Source organism: Stegostoma tigrinum, chromosome 25, assembly GCF_030684315.1.
Source record: "Stegostoma tigrinum isolate sSteTig4 chromosome 25, sSteTig4.hap1, whole genome shotgun sequence".
NCBI lineage: Eukaryota > Metazoa > Chordata > Chondrichthyes > Orectolobiformes > Stegostomatidae > Stegostoma > Stegostoma tigrinum.
In genome coordinates this window covers 23,573,111-23,586,968 of record NC_081378.1, presented here as the reverse complement: position 1 = coordinate 23,586,968, position 13,858 = coordinate 23,573,111, and the positions used below count along the sequence as shown (strand labels likewise).

General features: G+C 41.6%; 1 protein-coding gene across 1 annotated transcript in view; it reads right to left on the bottom strand.

The window, feature by feature from the left end:
• The window catches only part of reln (reelin), a 363,171-nt gene that overhangs the window by 35,921 nt on the left and 313,392 nt on the right, over positions 1–13,858 (bottom strand). The window contains exons 47-50 of the mRNA XM_048553828.2: positions 11,456–11,624; positions 7,684–7,824; positions 3,138–3,315; positions 730–923 (exon numbers count right to left, since the gene is read on the bottom strand). Of these exons, the coding sequence (XP_048409785.2) occupies positions 730–923; positions 3,138–3,315; positions 7,684–7,824; positions 11,456–11,624 (682 nt within the window). The remainder of the gene's footprint in view (positions 1–729; positions 924–3,137; positions 3,316–7,683; positions 7,825–11,455; positions 11,625–13,858) is intronic.

Here is a 13,858-nt window from a genome sequence, read left to right as displayed (position 1 = left end):
GAAAACTAACCTTCCAGCTCAGCGAGCAAACTCACATCCAGGACAAGATAGTTTTTTTAAAATTACACTCCTGACTTGTGCTTTGTAGATGGTAAACAAGCTTTGGGAGTTAGTAGGTGAATGACATATTAATACGTGGAAAATCTTTTTTAACCTAACAAGTCATTAGGATATGAAATGCATCATTGAAGGGAATTATGAAACCAAATTCAATTGTAGCCTTCTGACTGGAACTCAATAAATACATAAACAGGAAAAAAATCAAGGATATCGGGAAATGGCAGGGGAGTGGAGGATAACTGGATTAGTTTTTGGAAGACCCATCAAGTCTTAATGGGCAAATGCTGCACTACCCAGTGATTATTGGGTCAAAAATTCTTACGTTGGGAAATTACTCATCTTATGAAAAACATGACCAGAAAGGACCTTTAAAATGCGACCGAAGGCCAATTTCATTGCTATTGCTTGCTCCAAAATACTGAAATTGGAGCACTAATCAGCTGTGAAGGTCCAAAAAATTTCAAATTGAAGCAAAGTGGGACTGCCTCCTCCAGAAAGTCCACCCAAATGCCTCTGGTATGAGGTGAGGCCTCATTTCCGGATTCTGGTTATATTTATACAACTGTTTTTGCAAAGCAGTTAAAAGTGTGCATGCAGCTTCTGTCCTTGCTGTTACTTTACAAACAGCCAGTAATTCTTTGGAAGTTAATGCGGTACGTGGACACTCACGAAGGCTTGTTGTACTGATCAAAGAAGATTTCCATCAAGATGTTCCATGTGATGCCTCCATTAACAGAATAATCCAGGAAGACTCCTTGATTACGGTTATTCGGAGGAACAAGGCAGCCATACATGAAGTAGAACTGGATAAACTCAGCATCTTCGAGATCCAGATCCACTGTCACCAGCTGACGACTACAACCCTAAAGAAAGGAATCATGCAGTGAGAAGCAGACTGTGCTGGTGTTTCAGGCATTTGCGGTGTTAATTTGTGTATCAGTATTGTTAATGTTCAAGACTTAATGAAAAGCAAAATTATTTCTATGATTCTATATAAGTTGGTAGGACAGCCTCAATGCAAAGATTAACTTTACATTCTCATCTTCTGGATGAGGACTTCGGATAATTTTTAGGCTTCAGCTTGTCATTTTTAGAATATTTATTAACTGGAGGTTTTTGGATTAAGTCCTGGATTGGGTTTCTCTTTGAAACAACAGTGTAAACAGCTGTCTTTTAAGAGCTGGGTAATGGAGTAGAGAGGTTTCAAGTACAGGAGCAGCGACGTGTTGTTGCAGTAATACCAGGCCTTAGTGAGACCACACCTAGAATACTGTGTGCAATATTGGTCTCCTTTTCTGAGGAAGGATGCTTTTGCTCTGGAGGGAGTACAGCGAAGGTTTACCAGGTTGATTCTGAGGATGGCGGGACTGACATACGAGGACAGACTGGCTAGGTTAGGATTGTTTTAGCTGCAGTTCAGACAAGTGAGGGGGCATGTCAAAGAGACTTATAAAATTCTAACAGGACTGGACAAGGTAGATGCAGGGAGGATGTTTCCGATTGTGGGTGTGTCCAGAACCAGGGGTCACAGTCTGAGGATTCAGGGTAGACGATTTAGGACGGAGATGAGGAGACATTACTTCACCCAAAGAGTGGTGAGCCTGTGGAATTGATTACCACAGGAAGTAGTTGATGGCAAACATTGTTTTGAAGAGGTGACGAGATATAGCGCTTGGGGCGAATGGGATCAAAGGTTATGGGGAGATAGCAGCATTAGGCTATTGAGTTGGACGATCAGCCATGACCGTGAAGAATGATGGAGCAGGCTCAAAAGGGCCAAATGGCCTCCTCCTGCTCCTATCTGCTATGTTTCTATGTAACACATCCATGCTCGAAAAAACTGGGGTTTTTAATAGAGGTTAAAGTTTTTGACATTGTAATTTGTTCTGATCAAAGTGTTGAAACCTATATTTTAACTTTTGTTTTCCAAGGAAAGGATTCAACACTGCTGAAGTAAACAAGCCAACCTCTAGATCAACTGAGTGAGAGGCTGCTAAAGTGATCATTTGTGCCAGACTTGTAATTTCCCAAGTTTCGAACCCTGTCTTCCTACCTTTGTCAATAATGTTATTGGACTATGTTATTGCCATCACAGAAATACTGATAAAATGGTGTTGATACAATGGCACAGTACAAATATATCAAAAAATAAACTATGAAGAAAAGCCTACCATCTGTGCTTTATTGTCAGGGGATCTCATGATTTAACTACTGAATTGAAACATGTGGTAATTACAAGCGTATATTACATGGTGCTAACAGTGACTTGTACAATGCAGGTCAGAGGGCATTATAATGGAGCAGAGAATTATTTAATTACATGAGCTGAATATCAAACTACATTCAGTCTTCTTTGTTAGGTATTAAATGGGCAGTTAGGTATGAATTTCCCACTGATGCACAACATTTTGATTCATTTTTATTCTGATAGCTGTTTGTTTAAGCCAATTTCGATTTTATTTCACTGCTAGACAGACAACCTAAGGACAACAATTAAAATACAATTTCACAATGGAAAGGAAGCCAAATGTCAGGAACTTAAATTCAGAACTCAGCCAATCCAGAAAGCATTCCATCCTCCCTCTGTATGACACAAAATTAATAGTTATTCAAATGGTCCTGTTACAAAGATATACTTTTAGAAAGGACTGTTGTGTAAGTTCTTCATTCATCTGAGGTTGTTTCATAAAACACTTGGCGTATCTAAGCGAAGCATGATTGAACTTGTCCCCACATTTAAAGCTGCCCCTTTTCCAGCGACCATGATCTCCATGATCAGTGGAGATCAAAGAAGAATGGAAACTTTGCTTGATTTTTGTTTCCATTCTGCATCCCAATGAGTCAAAAGTCAATTAAAATGCTGGCATTACGTAAATCAGCACCAAGCAGTGGTGGTGTAATGTAAGTGGACGAGGATATTAGTTTAAAGGTGTATGTAGTGCTACATGATTTACACTGCAGTAAAACCAGCTATCTTTCTCTGATAAAACTGAAGCACATTTCTCAGTTTACACATTTACTTACACAAAATGTTAACACGCTGACAGTCACTAGCTTGACAGAAACATTATACTTACTCCACTGAAGTGAAGAGCCATTCCAGAGGCTACCACTCCACAGACAGTGCTGAGTTTGCCTCCATTTACCATCAGCCAATTGTTGCTGGAGGGGGATCTGTTAAAGTTGTCTTTTAGCTGTCGAGGCAGACTTGTCTTTGGTTCATCACAGTAGACCCCACTCCAGTCCTCATCACAGCTGAGTACAAGAGAAAGCCATTAGATACAGCAATATTGTGAAGACAAGAAAAAGGCAATGCACTAAGAAAAACAGTCGAAAACAAAAGTTGCACAAAAAGAAATGGGCTAAATTTACCAATTTATTGTTAAAGCATGATGAGTGAGTTTCATGGTCCACCTTGGGCAAAGGTATATTTTCTCACATGATCCTCTGCATTGCATCGAATTAATATAACTGATCTGTTGTGCATCTTTCTCAGGGAACCGGGTGGCAAGTGAGGCTGAAGTGATCGATACTGCAGGACCTTCCAGGTTACACCGCTTGGGCATCACACTTAATGCCCAGCTCTACACTAATTCTGCAAGCCAGGAACTACCTCTCAAACAGCAGTGCAGAATGCTGAAAATGTCTCAGAGGGAAAACAAGCCAAGTCCATTTTTCCAGGACAGGGACTTAGAGGCGTTGTTGGACAGGGTGGTGGAGAAAAGGGCAGCCCTTTTCCCTGTTGACTGTCACCAGGCAGTCAGACTGGTCAGAAATTACAGCATAGGTCAGTGCTGTTTGTCACGTCAAAAGGGATGCACAACAATGCTGCAAGAAGGTCAGGTGATTTTGTGCACTTTGCAGTGCTACCATCTTCTTTCTGCTACCTCACACTCACAGGGTCAGGACTCATCCTGCATATGGATGTGGCTAAGGCTCCTAAGATTAGAATTTGCAGTATCACATCTACTTATGTCCGAACAAGGCTCTCACTGTCAAAAATTGAGGTGCCTTTAATGCTGAATTTTTCTCACATTTTCTGTGTAGCATGAGATTTTATGTCAATACGATTTTCTTGCTCTAAACATAAACAGTCTCTTACAAACAAAAACAATGGCATGTTAAAGGTGTGGAGCTGGATGAACACAGCAGGCCAGGCAGCATTAGAGGAGCAGGAAAGCTGACGTTTCGAGTCTGGACCCTTCTTCAGAGATGGGGGAGGGGAAGAAGACTCTGAAATAAATAGAGAGAGGGGGAGGCAGATGATGGAAGGTGGATAGAGGAGCATTTAGGTGGATAGAAGACGAACAGATCAAGGAGGCGGGGATGGAGCCAGTAAAGGTGAGTGTAGGTAGGGAGTTGGGATGGGGGTTGGTCAGTTGGGAGGGAGGGGCAGAAAGGTGGGAGGGGAGATGGATAGGTCAAGGAGGCGGGAATGAGGCTAAAAGGTAGGACATGCGGGTGGGGGTTGGTCAGTGAGGTGGGAGGAACGGATAGGCGGGAGAACAGGTCAAGGAGGCGGGGACGAGCTGGGCTGGTCTTGGGATGAGGTCAAGGGTGGGAAGATTTTGAAGCTTGTGAAGTCCACATTGAGACCATACGGCTGCAGGGTTCCCAAGCGGAATATGAGGTGCTGATCTTCCGGCCTCTGGGGGCATCATTGCGCCACTGGAGGAGGCCGAGGATGGATATGTCATCCGAGGAGTCGGGGGTGGGGGGGAGTTGAAGTGGTTTGCGACTGGGAGGTGTCATCGTTTGTTGCGAACCCAGTGCAGGTGTTCCACAAAGTGGTCTCCAGGTGTCCGCTTGGTTTCCCCGATGTAGAGGAGGCCACAGCAGGAACAGCGGACACAATGTACCACATTAGAAGATGTGCAGGTGAACATCTGTTTAATGTGGAAGGTTTTCTTGGGGCCTGGGATGGGGCTGAGGGGAGAGGAGTAGGGGCAGGTGTAGCACTTCCTGTGATTGCAGGGAAATGTGCCAGGGGTGCTGGGGCTAGTGGAGAGTGTGCCGCGGACAAGGGAGTCACGGGCAGCGCGGTTCCTCTGGAAGGTAGATAAGGGTGGGGAGGGAAAAATGCCTTTGGTGGTGGGGTCGGATTGCAGATTGCATAAGTGGCAGAGGATGATGCGTTGGAGATTGATGGGGTGACACGTGAGGATGGGGGGAATTCTATCTTTATTGTTATTGTGGGGAGGGGTTATGAGGACTGAGGTGTGGGAAATGCGAGAGATGCAGTCAAGGTCATTTTCGATCACAGTGGAGGGGAAGTTGTGGTCCTTGAAAAAACAAGGACATCTGGGATATCCGGGAGTGGAACGCCTCATCTTGGGAGCAGATGTGGCAGAGGCGAAGGAATTGGGAATAGGGGATGGCATTCTTGCTGCCTGGCCTGCTGTGTTCAGCCAGCTCTACACCTTGTTATCTCAGACTCCAGCATCGGTAGTTTGTACTATCTCCAGGTTAAAGATAAAGCTGCACCATGGTGTTGGGTCACTGATACCAATAAGTCACATCTTTTTTCGGTTCTGGCAGTGAGTCATCATTAATTTTGCCATTGACGAGATGTCCTTTCCCAGTTCACCTTGCCTTCTTCCCTATGCTTTTCAGCGTTGATTGTTTGTGCACTATCAACCATCACCTAGGTTCCTCATTAGTAGAAATATGGCTAAGCAATAATGTAAGTGGACATGGATTCAGTGGCGCAGTGTGTAGAAAGCAGAGAGGACAGTGTCAGATTGGGGCACAACAATAAAAATTTCTTTGATACTACCTCTCTTCTGCTTCCCCAAAATATAGAGGCAGATCTTCTGAGGATTGGCAATCTCACACAGGTTGCCATTCTGGCCCTACTTTATTATGAACTTTGATAGGTGGCCAATGCTGTTTATTATGGTGTGGTTTTGCATCCCGCAGGGCGTGAGACTCGATGAAGCGATGCCTGCCTGCCTTACCTTCCACAACATAAGAAACTAGGAGTGGATATTGTCAGAAGTCACATGACACCAGGTTATAGTCCAACAGGTTTATTTGAAATCTCAAGCTTTCAGATAAACCTGTTGGACTGTCACCTGATATAATGGGAACTGCAGATGCTGGAGAATTCCAAGATAGTAAAATGTGAGGCTGGATGAACACAGCAGGCCAAGCTGCATCTCAGGAGCACCTGTGCTCCTGAGATGCTGCTTGGCCTGCTGTGTTCATCCAGCCTCACATTTTACTGTCTGGGACTGTCACCTGATGTTGTGTGACTTCTGACTATGTTCACCCCAGTCCAACACCAGCACCTCCACATTGTGGATATTATGAAGAAACTAACAGATACAACTAGCCGAAAATACAGTGTAAGAACATTTAAAAAGAAGTACACTACATTAAGAAAGTTGTGTTCAAACACTGTCAGTTCTGCCATTCCATTTTTACAAATAGGAGTGAAAACCTGTTCGTAAAAGTCCATGTTGTCATCTTTGCTTTTTTTTTGATATGAGCGCCACCTACAGGGAAAAAAACTGCTACTATAAGCCAGTCGTTCTTAGACCTTAAAGCCTACAAGGTCAGAAATCACGAGACCAGGCTCCAGTCCAACAGGTTTCAAATTTAAAGGGACCAAGCCTAATGGAATAGCAATTCTAGTGGGACCTAGAATATTACACTTACAGGAACACTATTGAGGTAGCATTGATATGATTATACTAATTCACAATAAAGTTGCATGTTTCCATTGCAAATCATGCTACAAATGATCCCAGGGTAAGATACAGTTGGATTTCTCTCTATCCCCAGGTCGTGAAATCATAAAGTATAGGAACAGAATTAGGCCATTTGCCGATCAAGCCTGTTCCACCATTTGATTATGGCTGATGTGTTTCTCAAATCCATTCTCCTACCTTATCCCCATAACCCATGATCCCCTTACTTCTTAAATATAGTCAACAAATTAGCTGCCACAGCCTTCTGCAGCAGTGAGTTCAATAAATTAACCACCATGTGATACAGCAATAATATCACGAGCATGTCTCTTAAAAGATGTACTGGCAGACTGACAGTGAGACATAAGACTTGCCACATTGATACTATTGCCAGCCAGTTGAAGAAAAAAATCAACAGCACAAATTACTAAGTGGATAAAAATGAAAATCACGAACTCAAAATATTTGGGGAAATGATCCGCATCATCATTCAGAAGAAATCGCTCACAGACCTTATCGAAATACAAGTAACAAAAACCAGAACTTTATTCCATTCTCTCAGGTTTCCTGTATGATTTCCTTCAGGATATTCAGAAGCATCTTAGCTGCTCTCTAAGATTAATTTTACTTTATAGTTGCATGGCAACCACACTTCTAGGCTACTATGCTAGCTGATTGATTTGGTGGATGATTCATCTCAAATCTTATCTTGTCACAGTGATAGGGTATCAGTTGTTCTTTACACTTAACGTTATTGCGTTTTCCCAGCTTATGGACTTAATAAATCAAATTTTAATTTGGTTATATTGCTAGTTACATGCTGCACACATTGGAGGAGCCAGTGGTGTCAGTGCTGCACTAGATCAGTGTCAAAACAGCTCCAGGGAAATGCTTTCTGCAAGTTAAAAGTGCAACAAAATCCTTCACTTACATGCAAGAACCGCGTGAGCATCTTCCATGGCCTGTGCACATGTCTACACAGCTGTCCCCGATGTAAAGATTGTCTATGGCCCATGTTTGCTGCTTCTCAAAAGGTGCAGGCTGATGCCATCGGAAACGGGTCGCCTGTGACCTTTTGGATATAAATTGAGTGCAGAGTCAAGCAAAAAACATCATCACAAGTTTACAAAACATTGTGTAAAACTTCTCAGCTGATGCTATTACAAATACCTGATGCACCTCCATACTCTGGCAGCTTTGGGACTTTTGTTGGGCCTGAGAATTTGCTGGACCACAGAATATCAAGTAGACACAATGAAGAAAAATTTAAAAAGTAAAGAATGCACCTTTACTTGTATCAATCACATGCTGAATGGATTAATAATTTTCCAGCTGGACATCAAAAACAGGATTTAGATATCCAATTGGACAAAGTAAATCAAAAAGTCATATGAGTTAAGAAAGACGCAGAACCACTACAAAGAAAACTGGAAGTACTGTGGATGCCAGACTTGCATAGATTAGGGAGGTATAACCTGTACTGAATAATGGATATTAATTTTACTATACTGAGACATGCAAACAATCCACACGCTAAACCTGAAAGATAAGATGTACGTGAGGACTGTTAGCCTCAGTTTCCCAGCATATTAGAACGGAGATTAAATTTATGCAAGTTTATTGTAGTCCTTAATTGTTCTTGAGGAGATGGGAGCTAGTAAAAGAAACCCACTGAATGAATACATTTGCACTTACATATGAATTTAGGATTTCACAACAGGATTAGCCATTCGATAAGATCATGCCTCATCTAGTTGTGGTCTCAAACACACTGCCCGGTCTGCTTTCCCCTAACCCCCACAGTCTATCAAAAATCGATCTAATTCTGCCTTGAACAATTTCAATGACACAGATGTTGCTTATGAACAGTACGCATGGTCACTTTTGGGCTTAACGGACTGCTGAATAATTTTCAAAATACATGAGAACAGTGGGCAAATCTACTTCAAAGGTCCCAAAATTGCGTAGGTAAATTCAATCCTGGAGGGGGGGTGGCAACCAATCAGGGAGAAATTGTCCAGATACCCACAATAGTCAGAATCTGTAAGTAGTTGTTCATTTAATCAGAAACCTGTCCTCTCTCAGGCTGTGATAGTGAGCCTATCAGCAGTAAATGTGGACGAGAATCATCTGTGATTAAAAATGCAGTAGGAAAGGGAGTGGCAGGGGGTTGAGGGAGATTACTGAAGCTAGGGAACACAAGGCCAGGACATGCAGGAACTCCAAGGCCTGAGGTAGCAGAACTGGAGAACGAGCAGAAGCAAGATTTGTGAAGCTAGGGAGTGGGACTGGGTGCAGGGTAGGAAGCATGTCTATAAAGAGAGATAGTGGTGCACCTATTGGGTAAGAAGAGGTCAGCAAAGAGGAGAGAGCAGTTTTCAACCCGACAACAAAGGCATAGTGCATTGTATGAACATTACTATTGTAACAAACACCGTCCATTGGATAATTAATACTGCAGAGTTTCATTCCTTAAAGCCTTACATTAAGTGTAATCATATCTCAAAGCATGTCATAAACTGTGAATTACTTGAAAAACAGAGGCTCTGTTAGGAAGAAACATCTAATTGCTTAGATTTGACCTCCCAGTCTGTAGAAACCATGGTTCTAGCTGTCACATGTTCATAGAATCCCTACAGAGTGGAAACAGGCCCTTCAGCGCAAAACATCCACACTGACCCTGAGACATCCCACCCCGACGCATCCCTCTATAACCCACCTAATTTACACATCCTTGAACACCATGGGCAACTTAGCCTGGCCAATCCACCTAGCCTGCAGATCTTTGAACTGCAGGAGGAAACCAGAATCTCCGGAGGAAACCCACACAGACAGAGGGAGAATGTGCAAACTCCACACAGGCAGTCGCCTGAGGGTGGAATCAAATCCAGGACCGTGGCGCTGTGAGATAACAGTGCTAAGCACCGTGCCACCTGTGTGTATTGATTTGTGTCAGCTTTTTAAAAAATAAACTTTTGCTAATTCATGCTCTACACCTCATGAGAACCACACAAAACTAAGAAGAATTATGAGTAGTGAGGAGGAATTAGAGGGGTCAAGGCAACTTTTATAAATTGAATGCACGAACAAATACTTGGCAGATGAAGAATCACATGGATAACTGCGAAGCTGTCCACTTTGGTCGGAAAAACAGAATAGAAAATCATAAAAAGAGAGTATTATTTAAGTAGTGTTGGATTGGGAAAGGGACCTAGCCACCCAGGTGTACCAGTCACTGAAAGTAAGCATACAGGTGCAGCAAACAGAAAGGCAAATGGTACACTGGCATTTATTGGAAGGGGATTTGAGTACAGGAGTGGGGAAATCTTACTACAATTATGAGACCACACCTGGAGTGGTGATATTACTAAAGATGATTGTATCATCTGATAAAGGAGTTACTTAAAATAGCCTTTAAGAGGATCCATTAAAATTAAAATTTTACCCCTGCTGCCTAGAAATGTTTAATTTTTCATTCAACATTTTATCGAAGCATATCATCCTACGGTGTTTGTTTTGGTTCTGGAGTCTCTGCAAGCTGAGCAAACTGACCAACTGGGACACACTAGTAAAAGCAGCATCTTGCAAGTAATTGTAATGAAATGACCTGCTTGATGGTGTTGCTGAGGCAGAGATCCTACACTGGGGCCAGTTACAATTCCGCTGCGGAGCCAAGAGTATTATTGGATGAGATTTACATTTATTAATGGAGCTCCACAGGTGTCTGACAGGAGCCTCAACCACTGCTGAAGCAAATGGCAAAATCACAGATTGGAGGAAAGGGAAATGGAAATACTTCATTGTAACTGAATCTACACGGTTACTCTCAATCAGGTGAGTTTTACTCACATAATTAATCTAGATTGGGACTAGAGTCAGAGGATCAGACGTTTGGTAAAATTGATCTGAGAAGAGAATACACATTAGGTGCATGGAAGGTTTTAATTACTAGCTTTTGTTTAGAGCTTAAACTTTGAAATATAGCATCTGGTCCAAGAATCAAAGTTAAATTAGTCTGAATAACAGCAAATCAAAATTCTGTAGTACTCATATCAATCACAAGATGACACTATTTTCCACATCTTTTCAGAAGCTCCACACAAGGCAGAAAAGATTTACAAGTGTGGGATACAGGGAATAGAGCCTTTGAACATACTGTACACAATTTGTGATCATTGGAGATGCCCACATTTCTCAGTTAACTCAGCCAACTGGGATTTCTGCATGTGCCAGTCTAGACAGTAGTGTGGGCAGATTATCTGACCTGTACATCATCATAACCGATCCTTGTCACATCCTGATGCACAAAATACAGCTCATTTACAGACATTAGTTAAATGGCTGTTCTCATTATTTCTCTGGGGAATTTTTTGATTGAGGCTACAGTGTGAGACCAGAATAACTCTCCCTGTGGGATTTTGTAAGTCAGAGATCACTAGATGGCTGGATACCTGGACTGATTTTGTTTCTTCTGTTTGTTGAAATATTTGGAACCATTCACTTGTTGTAGAAAAAGTAGCTTTTCAATTGTTCTATTAAAATTGAAACATTTTCAGACTACAGGACATAATCATTTCTACCTTTATTTAATCTCACCAAACTGCTCCTGACAAATGACAGCCATGTGAATTTGAAATAACTGTATTTTTAATCCAGAACTATTTGGAATTTTTGTTAACTGAAAGGAGCAGCGTACTGGTTACCTGGTGTAAGGCGGCAATGGCAGTGTGAGTCTTGTCCACTTGTTGAAAACGTCAGACATCAGGATCCTCCGTAGATGGTATTTGTTACATTCCACATTAGTTGGCAAACAATCTGTCAGCACAGGCTGCCAGTTCAGTCCCAGGTCCACTGAATACTCAAGTTCCACAGCTGAATGAATGGAAGAGATCCGAACAATCACATCAACACCTTATCACAGAACCTTCTGTCTTATCGTAATAATTTGACTGCACTAGTGCTCAGAGTATAGATAGCCAGCTACTCCAAGTTTGAACTTATACACATTGATCCTCTGAATTTGTGGCTGGTCATCATCCTTCCTACCCTGAAGCCTGCACTTAAGGACAGACACCCATATTGCAGATGTTACTAGTTTATTGTTAACTCCTTCAGCTGAAAATATGCAGGAACTAAACTGGTATGCATCTGATTGACATCCCCATCACATACAAAACTAAATAAGTAAAATGATATAAAGCTGTGTAATTATCTCCATATGTCCATGTTACAATCAGCAGAATGTGACTTAGTCACCTATTGGAGAGAGTTGAAACTATAGCTGTGAAACTATTACTAATTAGTTTTTTTGTGTCACTGGAAGACTTGTCATGAATTTAAACTACATTTGCAATTCAAAGATTCAAACAAGATTTCTAGGAGTTGACAGTACTTTGTGAAGTAAAATTACCACTTTTGATTGTCAGATTTGCTGACTTGTTTTCTAATCGAGAAATGATGAAAACTCTGGAATAGTACAGTAGAATTTTCCCTTAGAAGATTTAAGAGCAGGGTGCGGCACTCAGAGGATGCATTGTCTGAATTTCACCCATAATTTTCCACCCACTGATGTCAATGAATAGAAAACCACTAGCTCCAAACTGATCTCTACAAACACAGCTCCCTGCTGAGAAAATGTTGAATTAAGTCTAATATTTTAAGACAGATGTTACAATTTTTAAAAAACTGTACACAGTTTGGAGAATGAGCAGCCTCATTTTATTTAGTGCTTTAAAGTACCTGCTATTATGCTCTGTATGTCACTATTAATTAACCCAATAAATGAACCAGCAAAATGCTCAATGGCTAATTACACATCGTAAAAATGCATAAAATGAGGACAAGTTAATGTCTGTCCATAGCAACCAACATAGAGACAGATCCATCATATTTGTCAGACTGTTACTAAATTTGTTCTGACTTACACATGGAGTACTGATTTGTTCATTTTTGAGATATTCTAGTTGAATGAATATCTCATGCTATCAAAACGTAATTCTACAATCCTAGATTTACAAAACAGCATGAAATCAATAGCTTTGATTCTGTGACCCATGATCCTACACGTACAGTTTCTTAACAGCAAGACAAGCGCATGCATCAACCGTCATATTTAAACTTTATGGTTGTCTGGTAGACAAAGACCCTGAAAGTCTTGTACTGGGAATGGGTGGAGGGGCAAATTTCTGCTTAGGAACACAGGAGTTTGGAGCAGAACCTGACTGTATCAAGATTCCACTGTTTCTTTAAATGTTAATAGTGGGGAACATGGATCTACCGCCAACACTTGCATCTTCCTGACATCAAGAAAATGGGGGTTGCTGGAGAACCCTGGAAAATTAAGACCTCTCTGCACATAGCTTCAAAGGAACTCCCAGCACCCAAGACAGTCTCTGAGCATTTGTTTGGTAAAGGTATTCAACCACGTGTGATATGAGCATTTTCCAGTTGTAAGGTTCTTGTCTGGCTATTTAAACAACCCTGTTCCTGAAAAGTGAGATGTAGCTGCTTGGCTGTCCTGATGCTGGGGCTACCCATGACATGCAGTCAAAAGATATGGCAGCGAGACTTGAAATTTAAATTTACCACCAAATCCTCACAATCAGCCAATTTGGTTGGTGTAGAAATTATGGCAAGTAGAAAATTGAAACATCCACAAAATAACCTTAGATTGAGTATGTCACACCTCTGTTCGTTTGTCAATTTCCTGAGATTGATATCTTCAGTGAGGAAGATGGATTGCTGAAATCTGGGTGAATCATGTCAAGTCAGACAGTGTGTAAACCTTGGCGAAAACTTGTTGTGGAGTTCGGAACTATTTGGTAGGTTACTTTCAAAAAATCTGGACAACATCAGATGTCATAGTCAGATGTTTTATGATAAGTAGGCTTTTAATATTGCAATTGCTTTAAGGGTCTGTCCTTTAAAGGTAGAGGGCATTAGTTGACCAAACTTGTTCAGGTGCATTAGAGTACTTTATTGGGAAACTCCCTGAGTCTTAATTCTAGCATAAACAGTGAAAGTATGGCCCAGGCAAGGATGAATGGGAGTCCCATGCTACCTCAACTATGTAGAATCACAAGAATTTCAGGGTTCTTTGAACCCTT